The sequence below is a fragment of the Lissotriton helveticus genome, chromosome 3_1, assembly GCF_964261635.1.
Source record: "Lissotriton helveticus chromosome 3_1, aLisHel1.1, whole genome shotgun sequence".
Taxonomy (NCBI): Eukaryota; Metazoa; Chordata; class Amphibia; order Caudata; family Salamandridae; genus Lissotriton; species Lissotriton helveticus.
Genome location: NC_136061.1, coordinates 1706521409 through 1706548908, shown reverse-complemented (window position 1 = coordinate 1706548908; position 27500 = coordinate 1706521409). Strand labels below are relative to the sequence as shown.

The 27500-nt window shown below is 40.7% G+C and overlaps 1 protein-coding gene across 8 annotated transcripts in view; it reads left to right on the top strand.

The window, feature by feature from the left end:
* ZEB2 (zinc finger E-box binding homeobox 2) overlaps positions 1-27500 on the top strand; it is a 155916-nt gene that overhangs the window by 124762 nt on the left and 3654 nt on the right. For 5 of the 8 annotated variants that reach the window (XM_078682496.1, XM_078682494.1, XM_078682492.1 and 2 more), the window contains 7 exons: positions 3391-3462; positions 6888-7076; positions 7772-7986; positions 11642-11750; positions 14889-16864; positions 24099-24279; positions 26315-26440. In XM_078682496.1, coding sequence (XP_078538622.1) covers positions 3391-3462; positions 6888-7076; positions 7772-7986; positions 11642-11750; positions 14889-16864; positions 24099-24279; positions 26315-26440 — 2868 coding nt within the window. The remainder of the gene's footprint in view (positions 1-3390; positions 3463-6887; positions 7077-7771; positions 7987-11641; positions 11751-14888; positions 16865-24098; positions 24280-26314; positions 26441-27500) is intronic. The other 3 variants (XM_078682498.1, XM_078682495.1, XM_078682499.1) reach the window with 1 other exon arrangement.

Below are 27500 nucleotides of genomic sequence, written 5' to 3'. Positions count from 1 at the left end.
TGTCTGCAGGATGCAGGGTTTGAACTGAAGAGCGCAGCGGAGTTCTTACTGTGCCTTTCCGGTTTCAGCACAATCAAAGTTTTGTGTTTGGAATTGTCCTTGACATTCTTGCGTCCCACAATGGGGTGGACACAGTGTGCTGGAAACCATGACATCATTATCATTGACACAGACTTAAATAAATCACCTGCGTCTTGGCCTCTTTCTGCTTATTCAAGGATTCTTCCTCCCAAGGAAGAAAGTGCTCTTTATTTTCGCAGAACCTTTCTCTCCGAGGGTGGCTGGAAATTGCAAACTTTTACAAGTGTTTTCAAAATAAATACACTGCGTGGCATTGAAAGAGACAGCTCACGTTTTGTCAGATCTGGTAAGGACAAGGTTAGGTGCTCAGCCGAGTGCAAAGAATCTTGGGAGCAGTTCAAACAGAATATGTTCGGACTGCATGCCTGCAGATTTTTTTGTGTCTGCCCTTGTACACTTTTTTTTTAAGACAACCATGCGAAATGGATTACAAAATAAATGTGTTACTTTAATAGGCCTGTGGGCGGAAATTTGAATCTCGGCCTGTTCTTCTGCATTCAGCCCAGTGGCATCCGAGGGTTCAGTGGGCCTAAATTAGCCCGGAAAGTCTGGAGACAAGGAAAAAGTGATCCTCTGCCTGCTTGCGGGACAGGGAGAGACAGTCATAATTAGGGTTCCGGATCCCTCACGCCCGCTGCTCTGATGCTGCTTCACTGTGGATAGCTGCACCCCGGATTCTGTCTAATTTGTGTGTGAATAAGGTAGGGGCAAACATAGTGATTATACTCAGTGCTTAATTTGAGGCTGTGGTTTCCGGTGTTCAGCACCGGCACTTGATAATCAACACCAGCGCTTTTCATGAGCACCAGTTAAGAACACATTTATTTATAGTAGGCATGGGGAGATTGAGCGATTTGTCCAAAATCACAGAATGTTGAGACTTAACCTTGGTTCTGCAGCTCCGAAGTCTGGATCTCTGGCCATTATGCCACATCCTCTCCCAACTTTCATGGTTAGTAGTTGGTTCTGATTTAAGCAGCATTAACAGGAGAAATGGGCTGGTGCAAGCTGGCTCCTGACGAGAGTGCTAGCACATGTATATTTCTACAAATTAACCACTGATTATACTATGAGTGTTAAAGAGACAAGTTACATTGTGCCTGATCAATTTGGTCTCATGTTTTGAGTGACTGACAGGCTGAATAGAAGTACATTTTTATGGGACATTTAAATTGTAGAAATTGAGACATTATTATACAGTCAAGTGGAGGCATTTTTAGCAAGCATAGTTCATCCAAAATTCCAGAAGAAGAGACACTCAGCTCGTTGGCATGTAAAACAAACACATCTTACCGGAACTTGAGCTCAGGTTTGGTGCAATGTTCATGTTGATAGCTGTACATCACATTCACGGCCAGTCCTATGACCGGGCTTCTCTATCATGAGTTTCCTTTTAACTGTTGTGAGTTCTGGACTGTAGATTCCTGCATTGTGTCTGAAAGGATGAGGCCTCTGTAACTGTGGTGTGTTCGACATTGCTAGGGTCTAGTATTTAACAAAGAAGGTAGTAGGAGATTATCGGGAACATGAGTAAAACAGATCTACCATAACCTAGCATTCCATGATGAGGTGTAGCATTGGTGTTATCCTTCTAGGGCAATCTTAACTTTGACATTATTTTACACTCACTGTGAGGGAGCTGTCAGCTACGGGGTCATCCTGGCCTACAACCATCCGATGTTCATATGCGTGTTTTCCAGAAATGCTGTCCATTGCCCTGAGCTTTTGTGAAGGTACACGTTCGAGCAGCTCTTTCCACGTGGTTAACTTCACAATGCCACTGATCACTGCTGTTGCCTTAAACCACCCTGCTGGCAAAAGCTTTTCCCTAAACAGTGTGGGTGGACCAATGCATTGCTTTGGCCACAAGTCAGAAATATTTTTATATCCTATATCACCCTAAATATTATTCTACCAAAGTGAGTCTCTGCTGGATGTAGTATCTTACTACGATCTAGGGTTGTGACTTAATTTGCTACGAGAATCTCCACAACCACATTTGCCCCATCCTTTGTCGTTCACTGCTCCAAAAATGCACCATAGCTCTGTGATTAAAATGTACTTCCAATCGTATCTGTCTGTCGACAGAGAATATGGTAAAAAGAAACTTCATTCAAGAATCATCACTTTCCCGTACTTATAGTGGGTAACTCAACACTGAAATTATTCATTTTGGTGGCAAATCTCCACTTAAACTTCTCCTTTCTTCAACACATGTCTGCTGCAATGAGGAAGGAAGTCCAGCAGAGATCTCCAACATTACAAGTATCAAGCAAAACAAAAAAAGAAAACAAGCTGTGTATTGCTTTCCCCTCACTTACAGGAACTTTATGATACGCGTGACTATTTAGTACAAGAAATCACATGATATGAGCAAAGGAAGAAACACACACAATAGCGACATTTATAGTCCAGAGCGGACTTCAGAAATACCTTGGCCTGATCCGAGAGGCGTTTTAAATTGCTGACCGTCTTCCCTTTTTTATCCGAAATCATGTTAAATTTGTGTATAAATTAAATATATTTGGATACAAAAGCTTTTTTTTAAGTCAGCAAGAAGGTGTTCCCCCAGAATGAAGAGGATCTCTCCAAGTCCCTAAGTTTCTAACTTAATTTTAAAACTCTACCTTTTTTGACCAGTCCGCTTATGCATTGCAAGCAAACATGTAAAGCTAAAAGCATAGTAACTGAAGCTTCTTGTAACTCCTGCCTACATGAGAGTAGAGTGAGGGAAACAGGTTCCCAACCATACTGAAAGAACTTTAATAGGAGAGCTAAGCTTTATGCCGCTTAGGTTCACACAGACAGGTCTTCCCCAGCTGTTACATACAAAGTAAATTCAGGCAAAGGAACTAAAGAGTGTCTGTGAGCTCTGAGGCCTCACAAACAAGAGATGGGATGTGTAAGCACAGCCCAGGCCTCTCCTGTGTTTACCATCACTTCCAGGAACAGGCCAGCGCTTCACAGGTACAAATAGCTCTGTTGCACTTCACTGCCTCCTGCAAAGAGAAAGTGTTTCTAATACTCCCTGGACCTGCTTTCCTGAAGCCTTTAAGTTGTCAGGAGCTAACACCTCTGCTAGTGACTGTTTGCGTGCCACAGGGTTTAAGGTAAATGTCTTCTTGTGTGCATCGCACAATTGGCTTCATTCAGATGGCCGAACAAAGCCATTTCATGGAGGCTTACAAGACCTTCCTTTGTTACATTACCAAGAATGCATTCTTGTTGTTGCAGTTTTCTTGATTTCTAACGTATTGTGTTTTCGCAACCGTTTGTTTATTTTATTCTTTCTTTCTTTATTTTTTGTAGATGACATCAAGGATGATTATGACGCCTTGGGGCCAGAAGCCACCCTCCAGCCACCTGTAAACAATGGCACTGGTAAGGAACATTTCCTGTCTCCAGCAGAGGTCAGCTTCATGACCCCAAGCTCCTTTGTGAAATAATAGCATGTTTGGTTGTGCATGCTAGGAAACCTAAATGGTTAATACAATTGTGCTTCTGGCAATTTGTGATTTTAGCCTCGTTTATAATAATCACAAATAAATGACTGAATTGACCCTCGTGCTTTCTGTAAGGTAGTAACTGTGTTAAAAAGATAGTTCAAATTTGACAGTAAAAAAACTACTATTCTTTCTTTAAAGTAGGATGTTGTGCTTTCTTTGATTTGTTGTTCTCTTCAACAGTCTTATTCCTACTTTTCCTTTCTCTTGTTGCCCCACTTACATTTTGCCCAGATGTTTCATTTTTCAGAATACAATGTGAGTACCTTAATCTTAAGATATGTACTTTCCATTTATCATCACCACCAGAGAAGTTCATCTGTGGTGTTTATGTTGTGGTTGCCGTTCAAATGTGTGCACGTATTGACTGTTTTTCGCTGTAGCAGAGCAGCCAAGGCAGTAAGCAATTATTGTGTACATTTCCAATGTCTTGATTATTAGGTGGCACCATTGTCAATCACATGGCACACAGGCATAACTGTATTGTTCACATTTAGTATATTTTTTAATGAAAAGGTTAGGGAGTAGATCAATGGATTGATGCCGTTGGTATCCAGTAGATTAACCAATAACTACTTTTGCTATTCTTAGAGCTTCTAAGAGTCTCATTTTAATGTTAGTTCGTGATTTATTGACTAATCTTTAGAAGAAATACATTTATTTCCAATTTAAATGTGTCCCATTCAATTGAGGCGGTTTTAAAGATAAACAGTCTTCTGATACTTTGCAAGCCATCTGCTAACTTACAGAGTCAGGCAGCCATCTTGGATCTTGAGACCAATAGACCAATATGCATCAGTTTGTAATTTGGTGCCATACTTAAAGGTTTTGCTACCCATCACAAAAATACTTGCGTACTCCCCAGGATTGTAGCCAAGGTACAACATTATATCAGCCCTTACTTCTCAGGCGTCCCCATCTTTACCCCTTGAGCCAGCAGAAATCATTTGACCAGGCAGGTCATTCCCTTCATCTATGAAAATAACATGATACGGAATAGTCATTCCAATGTTACGGTGATTCTGATATGGTCACAGCAGGCTCTGCACATAACAAGAACACTGAAAAAATGTGATTGTGTTGCAGCATTTTCCGTGAAAACATGGACTTGTTATCCCGCCCTGTAATCCATAATCAGCTGCATAATTTGCAGATTTCAACAAAAAGAACGTTTCTAGCTCAAATGGGCAAAAGTCATTAAAATTGCTGAACACTGGGTGCAATGAGGAACCGACACTTTCAGAACATTGGGCCCGATTCACAGAACTAACTTAAGACAAAATCCCAAACTTACTACTTTTGGTATTCACAGAAGTTAGGATTTTGTCTTAAGTTTGTCTTAAGACAGACTTAAGTTAGGATTTTGTCTTAAGTCTGTCTTAAGTCTGTCTTAAGACAAACTTAAGACAAAATCCTAACTTCTGTGAATATCAAAAGTAGTAAGTTTAGGACTTTGTCTTAAGTTAGGTCTGTGAATCGGGCCCATTAAGTTTGTAACCATCAACGGTTGATTTCTAGAATCATCTGCAGTCAGCTGTTTAGGGCTGGGAGAATATTGCACAGATACAGTAATATCATTGACTGTGGCAAATGCTTTTGAGGATAAGAGTTGGAGCGACCTGTTCAGGTAAGAGCGATGAGGCCGGTTTGTGGGGGAGGGGGGGTGGGAGGGATATTTTGACAGACGACGAGGGAAAATCAATTATTTATTTAATTGCCCCTTGTGGTCGTCTGTCAAATACCCCCCCCCCTCCCACCCCCCAACCCGGCCTCACCGCTCTTACCTGCACGGGCCGCTCCTGGATAGGAGGAAATAAAAACTACAAGTAATTAAAAGTAAGTCACAGAGGGTGGATACTTTCATTTCTTTGTTAATTCCTAAAGAAATTAACAGTGGCACATGTACACATTAAGGGGCCTATTACGATGGAGGATTTTCCGCATCCTCCGGGCCGGCGGTGGCTTCCTCTGCGGACCCACCAAAGACCCACCGCCACATTAGGATGGCTGGTGGGTCCTGGTTTCCGTCCGCAGCTTTTCCGCCGCGTTTGGCTTACAACCGCGGCGGAAAAGCTCTAATATGGTGACGGTGTCTCTGAGACACCGTCAGCCATATTAGGATGGGCTGTGAAAACTGCTTTTCCGCAGCGGTTTTTCCGCCGTGGAAAAGCATGTGTAACTTCACTGCGGGGGCCTGTTGCGGGCCCCCTGGGTGAAGTGGGGGTGGTACCCCCCTGCATTTGTATGCAAAAATCAGCAGGCACCGCATGGTGCCTGCCGCTTTCTGCATACAAATGCAATGTATGCCTTTTTACCATTGCTGCGGATGCAGCTTGAAGCCGCACCCGCCGTAATGGTAAAAATAGAGGATGTGACCGCCAGGGTGGCGGTCACATCCTAATTGCACAGGAGGGAACTCCGCAGGCCATGCGGAGGTTCCCTCCTACTCTATGGTGGCGGACGGACTCAGGTCCGTCCGCCATCATAATCGGCGCCTAAATGTGAAGGGTACTTTAATCTTATGTAAAACAGTTTTTAATAGAAAGACGTGCCGCAAAATTGCTGCGTGTTTTGCATTTCCTTGCCACATAGTTTAGTCAGTTCTGCTGTACAATGTGGTCCACCGCTGCCACATTATTCCAGTGGCCTCACTTATAGCTTATGCTTGCACCTTTCACTAGAACAATTTTGAAGTTCTATTGTGCTTTAACAAAAAGCACTTTACAGATAGTCCTTGAACTTGGCCATTTGTGCTCAAAAGCACTGGCAATGTTTCCTTCTAGTTCATGACGAAAGACTTAGTTGACCATGCTTCATTTAAATGTGAAGATGCCAGGTGCTGCAAAGCGGACACGAAGTGTCCGGCTGTTCTCCATCCCTGTGGTACTGTAATGTTAACTGTCTCTGAGTCAGCTTCAGGAAAACCATGTTTATGCCTGCTTAAATGTGGTTGTCATGTGATCTCATTTTTATTGCTCTTTCTGAATAGATTAGAGACGTACCAACTAGGCCATTAAAGTAGGTTTAATCTACAAGTGGTTTAAGATTCATTTGTCATCGAAATTAATTGGAAAGCCCATAGTTTGATTTGTAGCCATTTTTGGCAGGAGAACATAGCACCTGCCAAGTACCCATTCATATCAGTATTACCAGTGTGTTGTGGCACTGATTGAAATGGTGCAACTGGCCCTCCCTTCACTGTATCCTTTGTACACCAGACCATAACTACTCTAAGAGTACAATTGCAGCAATCTGTTTGAGTGATGAGTGGTGTCCTCATGTTCAGCTTGCTTTCCTTTGTAGTCAAGAATAACAACTGCACGACTGACTTTGAGGACTACTTTGTCAAAAGGAAAATGGAGGACGGGGACAGCCACGGGGTTAGCATTGCAGAGTACCTGCAGCGCAGCGACACCGCCATCATCTACCCAGAAGCCCCCGAAGAGCTATGTCGCCTTGGCACGCCAGAGGCCAACGGGCAAGAAGAAAATGGTAAGGTTGTAATTCATTTTTAGCCACCGCCCTGACCCCTTGCAGCTGTTGCAATTATAAATGCACTACGCGCCTGGGTGTTTACCTTCGCATTTCAAGAACAGCTGCACAGGCATGGAATTCCACGGGCAAACTTTCCAATAATCTCCGCGAGTTGAGCCTGCGAGTTCCTCACATTTTCTGCCACACTTACAGGACGCCTAAAAAATGTGCGCGTTACAATTTTCCTGTCAGCATATGGGTGTTTCTCTCCTAAAAGGGAGCACAGCAAGATTTAAACTTGATGTTCAAACAGAACTGAACTTGTCATGACTTCAGCTGTTGACTGCAGCAATTTACATTAGTGTTCATAACATCATATACATAGTAAAACACATCCACACAAATTATAAGGCCATTAATACACCACAGTAAAGATCTTGGTGAGGGGAAAAAAGGGCATAATGTGTCCTAACTTCTGGAGAGTGGCACAGATGCATTTTCCCAAATAAAAAGAGTATCCAGTGAGTTGCGTAAGCCTGTCTGGGTTATGGTAGGGATGGTGTGTGGGGAGGGAGAGCACTCTGAGATGATGGCACTCTAGGGTAACAGATTGCACTGATTCCTGTCATGCCGTGCTGGGCAGTAAGCCCATTAGCTGCCATTGATTCACTGACCTTTGGCCTGAGCTCCTCTTTCCTGTCTCCTGGCTACAGACCTGCCACCTGGAACTCCAGATGCTTTTGCCCAACTGCTGACCTGCCCCTACTGCGACCGGGGCTACAAGCGCTTGACATCACTCAAGGAGCACATCAAGTACCGCCACGAGAAGAACGAAGAGAACTTCGCCTGCCCCCTCTGCAGCTACTCGTTCGCCTACCGCACCCAGCTCGAGCGGCATATGGTGACACACAAGCCGGGAAGAGATCAGGTGGGGGGCTCGCTTTAAGTGATTTCTGCCTAGAATAACCCCGTAGAGAAACTATATTGCTTTGATTGGCAATCATTATTAATTTTTCATGGCATTTTGAAGATGCAGATCTTTTAATGGTAATAGCTTTAATTGAGGTCTAAATGATTTTTTGATGGTCTCTTCTAATATGATTTAATAGTCTTATGTTCACGATCGAGTGAGTGTGTTAATTTCTAATTGGGAAATTTTATTTGCACTTTAACTTGACTAAGGTTTTCGTTTTTCATGTTACTCAAAAATGGTTGTTCTAATTGTACAGTATTCAACATCCCATCAAATTTAATAGCATTTTCAACTAATTTTGCACATGTGATTTTCAAGTCACTGCAAAGGCGTTTCCCATTTATTTTCCTATGAGCCGTTTGCCACGCTTAGATGACAGAACCGGTTTTCTTAAGTATATGTATGTATGGCTTACATTATCTCTAACTTAATAATATTAGGATATTGCACGCCACAGACGAGTCCTGTAATCATAAACATTCACAAGGCACCCATTTGTGGACCTTTATTAGTTCACAGACCTCATCAATAACTTGACAACTATGAATATGTATCTCTTGCACAAGTATTCTTTTCATATATACCCTGCTTCACACTTAGCAATATACAGAAGTTATGACGTAGAAATCATTGCAATAATTCCGCCACTAGATGACGCTATAAAGACAAGGAACCAATCGATGAGCCCGGCAGGTGCTGGCTGCCGCCATTTTCTATCTGTTCTCCTTTTCCAGTACTACGTGGGAGTGATATAGTACAGTTCATGGCCTGTAGGTTAGGTTTGCTGTGACGTCACTCTCACTCCACTGTGTTTGTCTTAGGTCTTTCACTATCACGCTCTTTGATTTTGTATATGCTGCCAATATAACTGAGCGTGCACACTTATAAGTGTGAAAAACACTACGTGGACGGGCAGAGCTGTACAGCACTAACATTCCCAAAAATATGTAATAGTATTTTGATTCTGGAAATGAATCTATCATGTGTGGCTGTCAGTCACAGTTATTTTGGGATATCTTGAGTTGTATGTGCTCAAACCAGGGCTCAGTACTTCATTTAAAAATAATCTTAATTTCAATAGTTTTTCTAGTTTTATATGCAAGTATCCCAACGCACAAACAACCTCTTTGCATTCATCGTGTCACAAAACAGTATATTTTCCTTGAAATGGTTGCAGCTGTCTGAATACACTTCCACCTTCCCTCGCTTGAAATTGACATGCAAGAGTGCAGTGATGCTGGCGCATTATGAATGGGAGCTTTGGTGTTGAAAAGTCCCCCTCATTTGCTCATGGCATTTACAATTAGTAAATTAAAATGATTGTATCATATTAACAGTGGCACAACTAAAGTTTATGGTCGTCTCTGAGGGCCGTGGGGGGAGAGAAAGCAGCTGTTGCTGTTTGTTTATGCAACTCAGCAACATATGAGCGCCGGTCCCTCAATGGCGCTCGGCGGGCTGGGCTCGGCTTGATCTTTGAAGGTTGCTGCTGTTTGAACAAACCTCCCTGTGTCCTGTGTGACACCATCTGTCTCACCAGGAATGTGGGAAGATTCAGCACACCCTAACAGTTGTCACACCGTTTCTCCGCTGTCTTTCTCGGAGAGGCTTTTGTGCCACTGCTGGTGACCCCTACCTTTTGGGAAAGGGTTGCGGTTTGCACGTGCAAAATTCACATTTCAGTTGTTTCTAAGAAAAACTTAGCAACTGCGTCGTTTGTGGCACTGCCAGGAGAATGTATGCTTCCCTGAGCCTTGCATCGCCCTGCTTTGTGCCCCTTCTCTCTGTCGTGCGTGTCAGCAACAGAACTTCCTCCGAACAGATTGATATGAAAGTATGAATGGGCATATTATCAAGACAAGCGATAAAATTATCGCCGCTTTAGCGGCAGAAAACTGATGCTAAAGCGGCGATAATGGGCTTGATAATATGCTCTATGGAATTCCAATCGAAGCCCATGTTAATTATCTTCACATCTAACATGGGCTTCAATTGGAATTCCATAGCGCATATTATCAAGCCCATTATCGCCGCTTTAGCGGCAGTTGCTGCTAAAGCGGTGATAATTTTATCACCTGTCTTGATAATATGCCCCCTGGTTGTTAAGGTATCACATGAAATGTTCTTTTTCCGTTGTGTGTGCGCGTCTGAGTTCATTTAAAATGTCTCTGAGAGGCCTTCCACAGAGACTTGGCATATTGAAGAAACACATGCCATAGCTGGAGAAAACAATTGGGATCTCATTCTGATTGTTCTGTTCTTGCATAATTTGTGAAATTATAACTCCGAGCCCTACCTGCAATTAGAGACTCAAATTTGACAAACATTTTTTGGGTTGTTTGTGAAGATTCCCAGGGGTGGCATTTGCTGACAGGTGATTAGTTAATGTCACTGCAATGACGTATGTCACGATATCATCTGCAATGTTGCCAATCAGAGTTCTGGTAGATCACAGGTTCAAAGGCCCATCTCAGCCTTTCATCTTTTTGAGGATGTAAAATGAGTAACATTGAGATGGGTTATAATAGTGTCTATTGCCCAACCATCTGCAATAAGGTGGAGGTGTGCACTATCCATTATTATGAATTATTGTATACGAGAAAACGTATGGGGCATATTTACTAAAACGTCACACACAGCAGTGCAGCAAGCAAAGTTGCTGAGCTGCATGAACAGGAGGAAGCTGAGCAGCACCATATCTACTAAGCTATTTTGCTCTTTAGGTCGCTGAATGCGCTAATGTACTTGAGGGTGCATAGCGCCAATGCAGGGATGTATGTCATCACAAGGCATGCTTTTACTTCGCATGCCATTACAACGCAGTTTTTACAACGCAAGTCGTTACAACGACTTGCGTTGGGGCGGCGCTGGATAGTGGAATAGTTTTATTTTCTATTCCAACTCCAGTCCCCTTGGATAGTAGGGAAGGGGTTGGATAGAAAATTAAACTCTTCCCTATCCTACAGCGCCCTCCAGCACAAGTCGTTGTAACAACTTGCGTTGTAATAGCTGCATCGTAATGGTAGTGCAGAGTAAAAGTTGCGTTGTAAAGGATGTTTCCCCCAATGCAGGCACCCTTGCAACATGGCAGCAGCAACTGTTGCAGATGAGAGAGGTGGGGCGGGTCGACAGACGACGGAATAGGGAAAATGAAATTCTAAAATAAATAAATCCACTTACCTTGTGCTCACCGCATCACCGACTCGCAATGGATCACATTACACGCATTTTGATTTTCATTGGCAATTGTGAATTGTAATGAACATTTGTGCATCATGAACCGGTACTTTTCATTCACAAAGTCAGCTGGCTTGGCGAATCCAAAGTCTTGTCTACTTCAGGCATAAAGATTTGTTTCCCCTACATAGAAATGGATGTTCATCTTTGAAGAAAATAACGTTTCATTGAAGCAAATGTAAACTTCCAAGTAGAAAACATGAATAGCATTTTGGTTTGTGGTTTTCACGTATTAAGCTTTAATATTGTACCTACTTATGTCATTATCTAGGGGAACACTTTGAGTCTTGTAGACATCACATGGCTTTTCCTTTCTAACTAAAAGATCAGTTCTGTTTGCATAAGTTGACGTCGAAACTTCTCTGTCTTATAGCACCAAATGCTGACCCAAGCAGTGAGCAACCGAAAGTTCAAATGCACGGAGTGTGGCAAAGCCTTCAAATACAAGCACCATCTGAAAGAACACCTGCGGATTCACAGTGGTGAGTTACTGATGAACTTTATAGAAGGGTTACATTGAGCGCCTCTGACTCTGATATCCACCCCACCCCCACTAAAGACAGTAAATAACAGTCAAAAACCCAATTTGGTCTTTCAGTTAGAGAATAACTTCTCAAGCCATATTTATTATCAAAAGCACTACATTGAAAACGCTACACATAGGGACAGTTATTAACCATTTTTTATAAAAATCGTTTGCACCCAATGCATAGTAAGCTAAACATCAACTTACCTACCATCCGGTTCCTCCTTGTGCATCAAAGCATTTTTGCGAACCCCTAGTTTACCTGCTTGAGATAGACCTGGCACCCTTACCCCTTCCAGGCCTGAGAACAAGCTCCACCTCAAAAAGAAGCCTCATGTGTGAGAAACTTCCAATCCTGGGAGCAAAAGAGATCCAATTTTATTTAAAACCAGGTTCTATTCCATATGTTAGAGGAATATTTCCCCAGAGAAACACCCCTGAGGTATCCCTAGCACCTGCTGGAGAGATGGGATAACTTGTCTCCCTGGTGCAGCCTGCATTCTCCACCACCCCAACACGCCACTAAAGTTTGAGCAACCACCAGGAATGAATGGCCATAGGGTTGCAGAAGAGTGACCTGCCCCTAGTAAAAGTTTAAAAATGCTCCAAGCAGCTCCTTTGAGGTCCACATAAAACCGATATTCTATGGGTTTTTATTGAGCAGATCAATCCTCCTGGCATACCTTTCTTAAAACATCCCTGTCCTTGGTGGTTTCTCAAGTCACATCTTTAATGTCAGAGCCATAGCTGTTCGTCAACCTTGTAATATCAGTGATCTAGCTACTGCTAAAGATGCTGTGATAATTGTCCAGCCGCGAAGTTCGTCCAGATACCTTATAAAGGACCAGTTTTGCTTCTGGCTTTATTGTAGCTGAACACCCTTGCTTAATGCTTGAAAAATCAACTCCCACAATTGTGACCGCTTGGGACACAAAAAAGATATGCAGTCCATCCTCTTTTCTGTCTTGGGCACATCTAAAACATTTATTGGGGATGGATAAATACATTTTATGAATTACCATGGTGTATAGTATGCCACCCACCATGATAGAAAGCTAATTTTCTTAAAGTTAGCTGCTCTGAGGGATTTATAACCTAATACCGAAATATGTTCCCATTCTCCAGCTGACAGCTGGCATTCTGTCTCCAGTTCTACCTTTTTCAGATGATCCTCAATCAGCATGAAATTGTGTATTTCTGAAGGGAGCGATACCAGTTCCCTATCCCCATCAGTTGAGTTTTATAACAAAATTTTATCAATGCCTTTTGAGAGTGATTCATTGCTTACTTTTGAATTTCATTAGCTACTCATAACCTTTAATGTGAATGAAGCTATGGTCCATCCCCACCCATTGCTAAATTTCTTCAGAGTTTTCTATCCAGGTCCCTAAATAATCACCCAGCTTCCGATACCCCGAGAGTCCCACAGTCTACATACTGTGTTGATAACACCAATCCTATGCCCTGACATTCATGCAGCCTTAACAGATGATGACATGAAGGGAGTTGTCTAGCTCAAAAAACTCTTCACTATCTAATTAATTTCCACTGGCACCTTAAATCTAGTTCTTTTCAGCAATCTTGCCATCTTTAAAAATACTGGATGGTTGCCTATGCTCTCCAAACTGATATTCTATGTGGCGTATTTCTAATGTGATACCAAAGTGACCAGAAGTGTCCTCTCCAACCATGAGCTCACCCTGCCCTAATACAACAGAGGACAGCTAGTATCACCTAGAAAACAGTGCAGTCACAATGAGCAATTCCCATAACCATGTAAAGAAATGCAACATTGACTGTACCATAGCTTCAGAACTCCTTCTTAAAATGCCTATAACAAGGAGATGGATGAGTTGGGAAAGAAGAAATCCCTCAGCTCTCTCTCTGAAGGGGCTGATTATCGTGGGGGATGGAGGCAGCGGCATGGCGAGGAAAATGGCAGCCACAAAAAGACCACGCTTTGTCTCATACCCCTTTTAATGGGAGGTACACTTTCGCCCACATATACCCTACCTCCTGTGAACCCACACAACACAACATGGTTACCAGATGTAAGGTACCAGACCAAATCAAAGGATGTCTGCTGTCCACTACCATGCCATCTTATGTCCACTGTCCTTCTGCACCCTCTATATTGGAGGGTCTCATCGTTCTGGTGGAGAGCCTTGAAAAAGTGTTTTTATTTGCATTTTGTCTATTGAGTAAAGTTTTAAATATTGTTTGAAGATCTTCTCCTTTCTCTTGTTTGCATGGGGGGGGGGTTAAAGTATGTACCCCGACACTTTTGTCTGAGATCACTCAGTCTAATCTAGCTATAACCACCGTGTGCTCTGATGTTTTGCAAAATGAACAGCTCTTTCAACTTAAAAGCAGTTTGCATAAGTGTCCACGTGCTGTTAGGCAAAATCTTTGTTTATGATACATTTAAATTCCTCATTGAGTAAGTTCCACCTGATAAATGTAGGAGATAAGGGACTATGTTTGTGCCATAAATATGTTTGTTCTGCAGGTACAGGATAAGAGGTAGGGATTCAGATATGGTCCCACTATATTTATCCGCTCCTCGGGCCAAGTTCATTTAAAAGAACTCTGGGCTGGGAACTGACAGGATGAACACATGCTCAGTATTCATTCTAGTTTGTGCAGGTTCCTACCAAATGTGTTGTTCCTTAATTAAGATGTAACAAACTAGTCCGCAGGCCAAATCTCTAAGAAGACTAGGTTATAGCTTGGTATAACATTGATCTTAAATTGTGGGATCCCAGCACTAGAACTCTAGAAGTAGACTCCCATCTTCAATAAATTACACTGATAAGTTGTACAATGAGCTAATCAGTACATTTGTATTTTGAAAGTAGTTTGTTGGTTATATTTCTGTCCCAGAATCTAAACAACTTTGATAAAGAAAGGCCCAAAGAATGTGTGGGATTTGAGTTGTTTTGTTAGCTGGTTGAAGTATTCAATATTCGCCACTTTCATGGTATGTTTTTGGTGCTTTTGTTTTAGTGCATGCCTGTTCAAAGAAAATTTAGACTGATGTCGATGTACCTTTGCCCTACTATACATTTACTTTAAATATTTCTTATCATTTTAGGTGAAAAGCCCTATGAATGCCCAAACTGCAAGAAGCGTTTTTCTCATTCGGGCTCCTACAGTTCACACATCAGCAGCAAGAAATGCATCGGCTTAATCTCTGTAAATGGCAGGATAAGAAACAATATGAAGACAGGTTCTTCTCCAAACTCTCTGTCTTCCTCTCCCACGAATTCAGCAATTACACAGCTGCGACACAAGTTAGAAAATGGAAAACCACTTAATATGTCTGATCAGCCAGGCTTACTAAAAATTAAAACTGAACCACTAGATTTTAATGACTATAAACTTCTAATGGCTGCCGCACATGGGTTTAACGGGCCAAGTCATTTTATGAATGGCGGACTTGGGGCAACTAGCCCATTGGGAGTTCATGCTTCTGCACAAAGTCCAATGCAGCACTTAAATATTGGAATGGAATCACAACTACTTGGGTACCCAGCCATAAACAGTAATTTGCGTGAGGTGCAGAAGGTCCTACAAATTGTGGACAATACAGTTTCTAGGCAGAAAATGGACTGCAAGTCTGAGGAGATCTCAAAGCTCAAGGGCTATCATATGAAGGAACCAGGATCTCAAGCAGATGAACAAGGGGTTACTTCTCCTGGTATTCCACCAGTTGGTCTTCCTGTTGTAAGTCATAATGGTGCCACCAAAAGTATAATTGACTATACATTGGAGAAGGTCAATGAAGCCAAAGCGTGTCTGCAGAGTTTGACAACAGACTCAAGGAGGCAGCTGAGTAATATGAAGAAGGAAAAGTTACGCACTCTAATGGATCTGGTAAGTGAAGACAAGATGTTAGAGAATCATAACATATCCACTCCATTTTCTTGCCAGTTTTGTAAAGAAAGCTTTCAAGGCCCCATTCCCTTGCACCAGCATGAACGCTACCTTTGTAAGATGAACGAGGAGATTAAAGCAGTCCTTCAACCTCATGAAAACATGCTTCTTAACAAACAGGGAATGTTTGCTGACAAACAGGCCATTCTTTTGTCATCGGTACTTTCTGAGAAAGGAATGACTAGCCCCGTCAACCCATATAAGGACCACATGTCTGTACTTAAAGCGTATTATGCTATGAATATGGAACCCAACTCAGATGAACTACTGAAAATTTCCATTGCTGTTGGTCTTCCTCAGGAATTTGTGAAGGAATGGTTTGAACAAAGAAAAATGTACCAGTATGCAAGTTCCAGGTCACCATCCCTGGAAAGATCCAGTGCTGATATGGGTCTGACTAGCACCAACCATACTCCCACAAAAGACTGTTTGTCAGACAGATCTCCCGTTAAACCTATGGATTCTATAACCTCACCCTCTCTAGCTGAACTCCATCATCGTGTCACACATTGTGATACACCTCTCAGGCTAACAAAAATGAATCACTTTAACAGTATTAAGCCAGTTGTTGAAAAATTGGACCACTCCAGGAGCAATACTCCATCTCCTTTAAATCTTTCTTCCACATCTTCTAAAAACTCCCATAGTAGTTCTTACACTCCGAACAGTTTTTCTTCTGAGGAGCTTCAGGCTGAGCCTTTGGACTTGACTGTACCAAAACAAATGAAGGAACCCAAAAGTATTATTGCCACAAAAAGCAAAACAAAACCCAATAACATCAGCATGGACCATAATTTTGTTTCCTCGTCATCTGAAACTTCAGATGAGCCACTGAACTTGACATACATCAAGAAAGAGTATTGCCATTCAAATAATCTGGACAAAAGCACTAATCCCCTTTTTGGTATGAACCCTTTTAGTGCCAAAACATTGTACTCACTTCCTCCACAAAGCGCTTTCCCCCCAGGTGCTTTCATGCCCCCAGTCCAGACTGGTATTCCTGGGCTGCGACCCTACCCAGGACTCGATCACATGAACTTCCTACCACATATGGCCTATACCTACCAAACGGGAGCGGCTGCTTTTGCTGATATGCAGCAAAGGAGGAAATACCAGAGGAAACAAGGATTTCAGGTATGCTAGCTTATTCCTTGCAGTTAGAGGTCGCATTTCTGCTCTCTCGGCATCGAAAATGTTCTTTGGTGTCACACAAAAGTATTTTATTGCTATTTCTCAAAACCTTCAAGCGTAATGTCGCATACTGTAAGCATGCATTTGTCTTTATCCCAATCACTAGGAATACAAACAGAGTGTTTAAAAATGCATCTTTTCCTAACACATTTGGTGATGTAAGAGGAAAACTGCGCAAAAAACTATACATTTCTGAGGTCGTCTTACAATTATGCGTTTGTCAACAGGGTCTAATTGTCCTAAATGGCAATCTGACAGTGACCAACTTGCTGGTCTGATAGGTTAGTGTGTGGGCTGTTTTCTTGGCTGTTTGGGGGCCTGTTACATAGCCTGCTTGGCCAGTTTTTACTGTTGATGTCCCTGATATTAAAACTAACATTGTAAACCCACATCCGTGCTGTCTTATGTACCTTGCAAAACAGTTATTCAGCGGGTCTTTACAAGTTCAAAACTCACCCAGTTTGCAAAAAAATGGGGCACTTTTTTAGCTTTCTAATTCATTATTTGTGGCCACTTTTATTTTGGTGCACGGGTGTATTTTGTGCCTGACCCTGTTTGTCAGTACTAAACTGTTACACACTCTAGGCAGTGCTACCAAACCTGCATTTGTTATCATTGTACTGAATTAGTTAGAACTAATCCTGAACGAGTTGAGTAAATGTTTTATCTTATATCTTTTTATACATGTAGTATACTTTTATGGCTTTATCATGTCGGCGAAATAAAGTTATTTTGACTGACTAAAGAATTATGGAGGATGTTACACAAAAACTGTATTCTAGCTAGCCTACTTTTATGTTTGAGGGATTACGTATTGCAACTGAAAGGTTTAACTACATGGAATAATGAAATATTCTGACATGGTGATGAGTATTGGCATGAACCCTAATGTGGTGAGTTGTTCACCAGCGTCACAAGCATTAAGTAGTGAATACAGGTGCAGCTATTTCTAATACAATGCAATGAAATATAATACAGTAAAGCTTTATTTGCATAATGTGGGTTTGCAAGTGTCGCCAGTGACTACTGGTTCGGATGCTTTGTGTCTCAAATAAATTTGCTACCTGATAAACTTCCATGAAAATTATGCAGCTCTCTTCGAACACAGACAGAAAAAACCCCAGTATATATCAGTTGTTCACTTGGGACATTTAGGGATGAGAATCAGAGAAGTATTTGCAGCTTCTTGAGAATGTGAGGGGAGGCATCTGCTCAGAGGGGTAATAGGTATGCAGAATATATCCTCTCAATCAAGTTAGTATTCTATTTTATTGACTGGGCCCCAGGACCCTTTAAGAAGTTGCATTTCTATTGATGCAAAAGTAATTCACCCATCACTGCCTGCTGACACTGGGGGCAGGTGTGGGTATACAGATGCAAATTTGTGGAAGAATGCTCTTCCTCTCAGTGTCACCAGCGTAGAGGGGGCAGGGCGCCACTGCTCCTTCACATGGTTCAGAAAAAAATGCTTCTTGCTTTACATAAAACAAACGAAATGTTTACGGTCCTTGGTTAAACCTTGAGAGAATAATCTGAGAGCACAGACATGTTAAGCAACTGGGCACAGCATCTGCAGGTGTAGGTAAAATCAACATTTCCAAAAAGAGAAGTGAGAGAGGGGGGCATATTCAGAAATAGCCACACTAACTATCCATTGAATGTTGATGCGTTTTTTTGCATTAATCATGGCCTCTGCCCGATGGCAGCCATTTTTGCCTGTGTGGTGTAGCGCTTAAGAGGTCTCTGGATTATGTTCCATGGTGTTTTGTAATCTGTAGACACACACAAGTATGCACACGTACATATTTAGTATATGCATGCGTTTATACAGATTAAAAGCTGGCGTGTTTTTTCAAGGCTCCTTGTTTTAAGCACAACTGGGAAAAATGCTGTGACTAGGGAGAAAAATCATAACAAGCACAGCAGCTTAAACCTGGCTCAAAACTTTGATGTTACTATCACATGTCCATTGTCTTTCCAGCATTACACAACGGACTTTAAACAGTTTTTCCTTGTTTTGTAGCCTAATACAGAATCATGGCCTCCAAAAAGGACCCAATTAGCATTTAAATTATTTTAATTTAGAATGCTTTTATGGTGCGGGTCAATTTGCGGATGTTAAACAAAAATGAAATAGTGTGGGACATCTCTGTTTAGAAATTGTGAATGTTAGGGTGTCTTTTCTAGGCATGGGGTGATCAAATGTTTTAGCTTATGGTGGTAACCATGTGAAGCACTCTGTTCTTGCAAGACTGCTGTGAAGCAGTTTATGACACTTTTGCTTTAACAGCGCCTTCAAATAAACTCCAAGTTTTAAAATCTCTAAAGCCTTCTAATAATCTTTTGGCATCTGCGGCAATGTAGTCTTTGTTCTTCGTTTGCAAGCAACAGTGTGTTGCAGGTAGCAATGCTTTACCAAATATAAAGTTTACAAAGGTTCAAGGTGATCAAATTTCAATAGTCTTTTCTTTCTCTGTTTATCTAGTTAATTATTGTTTGAAGCAAAAGTATGTATACCGATTATTTATCGCCCCATTTAGTCATCAGAAATGCTATGTTGTTATTAATGAGCTACTCATGATGGTCACAGGCAGAGCTGAGTCATAAGTTCGTCCTTAAAGTGTTTGTTAAAACAAATCTCAGAGCTGGATTACCATTACACCTGTTGTCTGTCTACTGTCAGGCAACAGAACTGCCGAGGAAAGAGTTCTACAGATACAAATGCTAGTATTTATTAAATATCAAAATATATATCAAACCATAAATTGATGCAAATTAAATATATGTCCAGCATTACTAATATTTCCTTTCCCCTGGAATGCCCTGTCCTAATTGGCACTACAACATGCTGCAAAATGGCACTGCCAAAGGTTTACTTGCCCCGCCGCCAACCCCACCACCCCCGAACAAGGAGTTCAATGTATTATAAATCAGATGGACAGTATAAACATATTTGACTATCATGTGAAACATCGGCAAATACTTAATAGTTAATGCCTGCGGAAATCCACACAAACAAAAAACACTGGAGGTTCTTGCAAACTCTGCATTGGTCACCCTAAACAGCATCTTGAGAAGCGACACGCACAAGCTGCACTGTTTTGAAAACGATTACGGAGTCTCCCTGTTACTGTGTCTGCTGCTGCCTAATGAATGTTTTGAGGCAAGTCTCATCAAAAGATTATATGGTTACATTTTATTGCATTATAAAGTCCTTTTAAGTCACTTGGGTGTTAAAAGGGGCTACCTAGTGGTTTTGCTCATTACTTGGTGGTCGATCATCATTCATGGCCAAAGATGACTCCATTATCAGCCACTTGAGTTGTACCACAACCTACTGGGTCCACTGCACGTCTAGCACTCTTTTTTTTATTTTATCCTTCTATAGCTCATTACAGGTGATGTTATGTGTAAGGCTTTCTTCACTCTGAACCACAGCAGTGGCAATTTTACTCTTGTAGAGCATGTTGACAGGGTCTACGTACTCACCCAGAAAAACCCTCAACACTCAATGTTTTGCTTCTGCCAAGTTCCAGGCATGGGTAGAAACCTTGTTGCACTCTTTTATCCTTCTTAATCTGCAGGTAATTTAGGAAGTCATGTAAAAAAATCTCACCTCAAAAATCGGATTTTTCCTTTACCGTTGCTCCATTTAGACAAAATATGATTGTGGTGTCATTTAGTAGACCTGTACTTTTACAAAATATCTAACAATTGTAAAAGTTGCATAAGTCCGCCCATCCAAGTTATAAAAACAAAACCCTGATGAAATAGTACGCCTATCGTTTAGCGAGCACTTTCTGATGGCGTATCAAAAAGTGCACTGTTCGATGTCACATCGACAAGAACTGCATTGTTCTACAAATGCCAGCACAACCCTTTATCGTTGCCACATATGAACCTGCCTATGCTATCTCTGCCTTTCTCAATGTCTTTCTATCATGCTATATCTTTAACTTTCAGGGAAATATTTTCTTACAGTTGGTATATTTGTAGAATGATCGAGATTTTGGGTACAATCCACACTCCACCAAATCTATCAATGCACATGACTCGCTGTTCCAGGTATAGAGAGGGTATGCATAGGGACACTTTCAACAATACCTGGATCCACGCAGCACCAGCCCCCTCATGAAAATCCATCAGTGCCTTCATTTCTTGGCATCTTAGTCATCTATCATGAGTGTGAAAGTCATACCGTTTTACACAATAGTATTCTAGGTAGACCCGCAGTTTCATTGCAGTTGCTGTGTTGTTAGTGATGTAGTATCACTAATGCACTTATGTAGTATTCTATTGTACTTAACATCTGCCTTCTATCGTAAATGTATTTCAGCCCACTTAATCTTCTACAATATTAATTAGCCTGAAAGTAGCCGAAGAAAACTAATATGTTTGGTAGAAGTACATAGAAATGTATTCCTTCATGCAAGTAGCTTGAACTCCCCTTAAATCAAGACAAAATAAATATCAAGAAATTTAATAATTTACTGATCCACATTCATTATTGCTTGTTGCTCTAGGCTGTTTTAACATAGATAGAACATTGATAAAATGTGTTATTAATATTTCCCATTCCAAATTACAAAATTAAATATAAAACTATTCCTTAAGGGCTGTCTTCAGTAGACATGCACTTAAACAGATTGCACAATAATGCCGATTTGCACCTAAATATAAAATTCAATTAAAATAGATTTCCTCAGATTTAAAATCATTTAACTTTGGAAAGTGGATGAATATCTTCCTTCTGATATTATTTGTGTAGTGCAATGCAGTGAAACACAAAATGCTTTTAACTTTATATAAATCATGCCACCCAATATTGCCTCCAGGCCTAAAAGTATGCTTACTTATAGTAAATCGTACTTATATTTCAGTCTGCGCATGCATAGCTGTAAAAGCATACATTATTTGGCTGATTGATAGAAGCCGGAATTCACTTTTGTAAATAGGTGCATGATTTGCTTACACCTATCATGGTCATCATTTATATGTGGTAATTCACAAAAATTCCACCTCTATCAGTGCCTAAATTACACTGTATATTGTGCTTTTCTAAGTGCATTCACATACATCACAGATATCACATACTTATGCCAGTTAACCAATACTTATTTTGTCGCACTGCATCAAGTGCCCTCAATGCAAAGGATTATGAAATCTGTATAATTCTTCATTTTCCTGTCCTGAACTTTTTTCCCCAAAAAAGTTTTTACTCCAAATCTCTATTTTTAAAAAGCAGCTTTTGAAAATCTGTAAATGTTTTTACTTTTTTTATGAATGTTTTTCAATAAAAAGTTTTTATTCCAAATCTCTTATTTCTAAAAGCATCTGTTCCACTCATTCGCTGTTGTTTACGCCTGGTGTTTTCAGATGTAAGATATATATTCATATAATTATAAGAAATTAATTGAAACAATGTTTGCGACTAGCCATAATGTTATGACTGTATTCCTATTCATTTTATTTAAACTACATACCTTTGACTGGTAAATCAAAATGCACTTGCGAAGTGACACCATTGCAACCTTTTTTTCAGAACTATGTGTGCGCAGTGCATGCTGCAGCCTCACACCGTCTGTACATATTGCCTATCTTTTCAAATTTATACCCAGCAAGTGTTGTGAATTGAAATTCAAAAGAATAGTGATTCATTGTCATGGCATTAGTGCGCCCCAAAAACCATCAAACTTTTTATTCATTTAATGGTTTTTATTTGCATCAATTCATCCAAAGGATGCTGCTGCACACCAATTATAAACATCATACACGTGTAAATAGTACATGTCAGAGTTAAGAACCAGAAGCATAGTACACTGCTGGAAATACAACATTCAACCAAATTGCAACCCAGTTCCCAAATATTAGTTATAGTTAACATAAAATGGGGTAAAAAATGGTCTGAATGGTGAGTTTAGGTGAAGTGGTTAACAAAAGAACATAAAAAGATAAAGGTGCCTCCTAAATATCCAGACTGCTGGTGTGGCAGAAGAAGCAGCTCTACCAGTCTGTGGTGGATTGTCAGTCTGAGTTTGCTGCTAAATTTGTGGTTGTATTTCCACCTGCGGCAGCTCACATTTCCATGGTGGGAGCTGTCATGGGTGAAAGCTCCATGTCAGCTTTTCTGGCACTCAGCTGCTCTCTCCAGTGACATTCCTCCACCACCATGATCCTGTCCCTCAGCATCACCCTAGTGTGTCTCAGGCTCCCATGTCTATGCCCACCTCTGTGTCTCTGAACTACATATCTTGTCCCCTCTTGATGCTGGTCCCATGTGTCATTTCCCCCTATTACTCTGCTCCTGTTGCCTCTGAAATCCCCTCCTACCTGTAACTCCACAACCTTTTGCTGCTATCCATGGAAAATGTGGGCTCTAGGAACATAGGCACATTTCAATGTGAAAGGTGTCCCTTACATTGTGGAACTTTTCTACCCGCACTTTAGGGATACTTTGGTGCATCTTTCATAGAAGAAGCGCTACTGAGATTGGTAGCTCAATAGCAACTGTAAATTATGCATTCATCCTTTAAATCATCTTCACCGGACCTTCACCCTCAAACATAGCGTTCTACCGTATTTTTAATTTGGTGGTTGAAGGCAGGAAGATAGTTGGTAATTCCTCTGTTTTTGCATAATTCCTTTTACTGCCATTGCCCCCAATCAACAACTGACTCAAAACAGAGTGGCATGATAACAGAAAACAAAGCAGAACGTCTAAAAGGCCAGTTTTTAATATGCATCTGATAAACATGTATCAGAAAAATACAAGCATAACTAAAACGGCTTCCGAAGTTTGTAAAGGGTAGTTAGGAGATAAGGGCAATCAAAGTTCAATTAATATATTGAAAACTAAAATGTAAATATTACCCTGTGTGTCTAGCACTATTTTCAAAGATTTGTATGCTTTAACTGTGCCTTTAGCCTGTCATGTTATTATAAATTAGGGAAATACGTTTTTACGGTTCGTGCTCCATGTTTCTGAACGTTTGCTGCACACATCTTCTGATATAAAAAATACCCTTAAAATGGTAATTTGCAACAGTCAACCTGAAATTGATTTAACGTTACTAATATAAACATTTTCAGCCTTTCTAAGTACTTAACAACAAATAAAGTTGTTTTTGATTACTATAGAGCAGAAACCCAGTAATAACAACGTTTTTTTAAATCGTAGGGAGATTTGCTTGATGGAACACCGGACTACATGTCAGGGCTGGATGACTTAACAGACTCTGACTCCTGTCTGTCCCGAAAGAAGATCAAGAAGACAGAAAGTGGCATGTATGCATGTGACTTGTGTGATAAGACATTCCAGAAAAGCAGTTCTCTTCTGCGGCACAAATATGAACACACAGGTAGGAGCAGTTCTTTCTCACGCCATTTTGTCAGTCATATGCTTCTCGCACAGAAAATGTCTACTTCATGTTTTTGACCACATGGTTGAATATTTATTATTGTAATGCATGTAGCACCAAAACGCATCAAGGCACATTAAAAACTCTCTCCTCCTTAAGGACGGCTCTCAAACTGTATAAGGTTTGAACCAGTGGCATAACAACAGACCCCCTAGCCCCTGTGGTGCGGGGATACCCAGAGCTCAGGCGGACCCCATCCACACTGTGCATGGACGGCGGCTGAGAGGTCCTGACTGTGTCTGGAGCTTGGGGGCTCCACTTTATGTACTTTGCACGGGGGGGCTCAAGTTTCGTTACGCCACTGGTTTGAACATGGCTGGAAGAAATCTGAAATCAAATTGTGATTCAGAATCTAAAAATTCAGAAACAAATGATGTATTTAATGAATGTACCATTGTTACTTTTCGTGACAATAAGTGTAGAATTGACTGTTGGATTTTTTTTTATCAATGTAGGAATTGCATTAGTATTTAACATAACCAGCTAAAAACTTAAGTATTCAATAACAACTTCAGAATCAAAAAAAATTAAATCAAGTGCCAAGTCACTTGTTAATGTGGACAAGTGCAACTTACTTTCCTATCCTTTTTGAACTACGGAAGTTGTAGCAGGACTTTGTGATAGATTGAAAATATTTCTGCAGTCACTCAGGGCCAAGAGCAGTAGCAGATGGACGTACCATTTGGAAGGTGCTCACTGTGATTCTCTACCACCAGAAACACCATCTTCTGAGTGGAGGGAGTTCTGGTGCTGGAGATTCACATTTGAGCAGCTTCTGAGTGTTTGCTGTAGATAGTCCTGAGTAGCAGTGGGAAATTTGCTTTCGCTCAGGAACCAATGTTCTAACCTCAGTGCATGAATATTGCCACCTAAATGAAGATTCCTTACTGCGGTACTTCCCGGCCTTCGTGGCAGGACATCACTCTGTAGGATATCATCAATTGCATGAGCCAGGCAACATAAACTTTAGCTTCGGTGAAATCACATTATTATGAAGCCTGATGCACCTTTGTTAGTAAGAAAGCAAATGTGGTAAAATTGTTAAGAACTGAATATATTTCCCTTTGTCCCTCTTGTAGACAATTATTAAAGATTTATGTTATGGAAATTTAGGTATGGTGCCATTTTATCACCAACGTGGCATCAGGGAACCAGCAACTAGAAAGCTACAGAGCTCAAAGTTTATAGCGTGTATTATTGGGCGAACATTAGAAGTAGAGGAATATTTAGCACTACCAGTGGTAGTTTGTCTACTGTGTATGGACACTTTTGAGGCATTCTTTCACAGAAAACTTTAAACAATTTTTAAAAAACGAACCCGCTTAGGACGATTAACGGATATTGAATGTAGACTGCAAAGAACACATAAATGAGGCAGAACTGGACATATGTGGATAAGTCACTGGTGCAAATTGAATCCATAATTGTGGTGTCGCTGGTCAGGGGAAAGTAGGAAAACTTCGAAGAGGTAGGGTTACACCAGTTTTTTCCAAGAAAGAAGTTCTGGGCAGCTTAGAAGGTAAATGGGTAGTTATTTATAGGACTAGGCCTTGAAAATCCCTTAAGAACAGCCCACGTTTCAAGTACTTTTTGGTAAGCAGGCATTTTGCCTCATCACTTCTTGTGATGTCACTTCATTCAGGCTAGCTCACATAGCGGTCCTGGAGGCATGATAAACATTCTGTCCGTTTTCTTATACTTCCTGTAGACATTTGCTCGAGATATGTAAAAAGAAAAGGGATATGTGTCTTATGTTTATCATTGTATGCTCTCTCCGTCCTATATACATCATATGTCAGTCCCAGAAAAAACTTTGAGCATCACAGCCATTATCTTTGCAATTTGCTTGCATCCTTTTATCAGTACAATCTTATTGAAGGAATGTTTAATTTTGAAATCTAACTATATAATTGTGCGTTGACTTGGTTTCCTGTTTGTTTCTCTTTATGGGAATTTCTTCCAATCCCACATCCAGATTCGAGAACCAAAAGTAAAACGATGAATAATATACATGTAGGAATAGTAGAGAAGATTCAAAGCAACCTTTTGGACCAGATTGTTTGGTTCTATGACTCCCACAGTCCAAAGAAGACCTTGACAGGTCTGAAATGTTGCCTTTCATTTTTTTCCTATTCCAATGTGTATCTAATTCATTGCTCTCTTTTATGTTTCTTCTTTCATGCTGACACCTTATTTTTAGTATCACATTGATTCTGAAAGTGCATTTTGTCCTAAGCCTTGTTACAATTCAGTTTTACCAAATAGGCACTGCAGTATCTGAAATCGGGTGATTTATTTAGATGCTTCTAACAAATTAATATTTTAAACTACTTTCTGAAAAACATACTTAACCTGAAATATAGATTTCATATGCACTGTTTCACTTGGTGCCTTATGACAGTCGAACACTCTGCAATGGCTATTTTTGTTGTGGTCGTGCTATGAGCAGATGTGTTCTAGTGGTGAAGATGTATAGATAGCTTTCACATGTCTGTCTCTCCTGTCTGATTAAAACTTTATTAGGAGTGCTTAGAAATGATGTGCTAAAGACTGAATATTTCCTCTATTTCTTTGTGAGCATTGCATTATAAATGGAGGACAATCTCGTTGTTTGAGCCATAAGTATATCACTACGATGGGTATTGACATTTTTAGTACTAGAATGCGCACTATTTATCAATCTCTGAAATGCTATTGACTTATGAAAAGGGCCTCGAGTAAACAGCAGAAAAGGCCGCAGTTTAGTTGATGGCGTTTATCATTTAAACCAAGCTATAAGCTCTCTAACCAATAGAAAGTGTGCAGAGTTCCAACTATCATGCGTCATCATAGGTCTCTTAAAGCAGCACATGATAAATGGTGAGGTGCACGCACACAGCACAGGCAAAAAAAACGACCTGCTGTCACTATTCCTTTAAATCGTTGCCTGTCTGCCAACACCATACTTACACTAGTAGTGACACTGTTTTACTCAGAACTACGAAAGGAACTAATGTCTAGTCTTTTGTCATCTAGTCCTTTACCAGCTGTTTCATCTTTCTTTTTATGTATCGATTAGCATTAATTTGAAACTATTTATAAAATGAAATCATATACTTGTTCCCCTATTGATCTCATGTAATAAAAAAAGCATATAAGTTAAATAAAAAGCAGAACCCCAA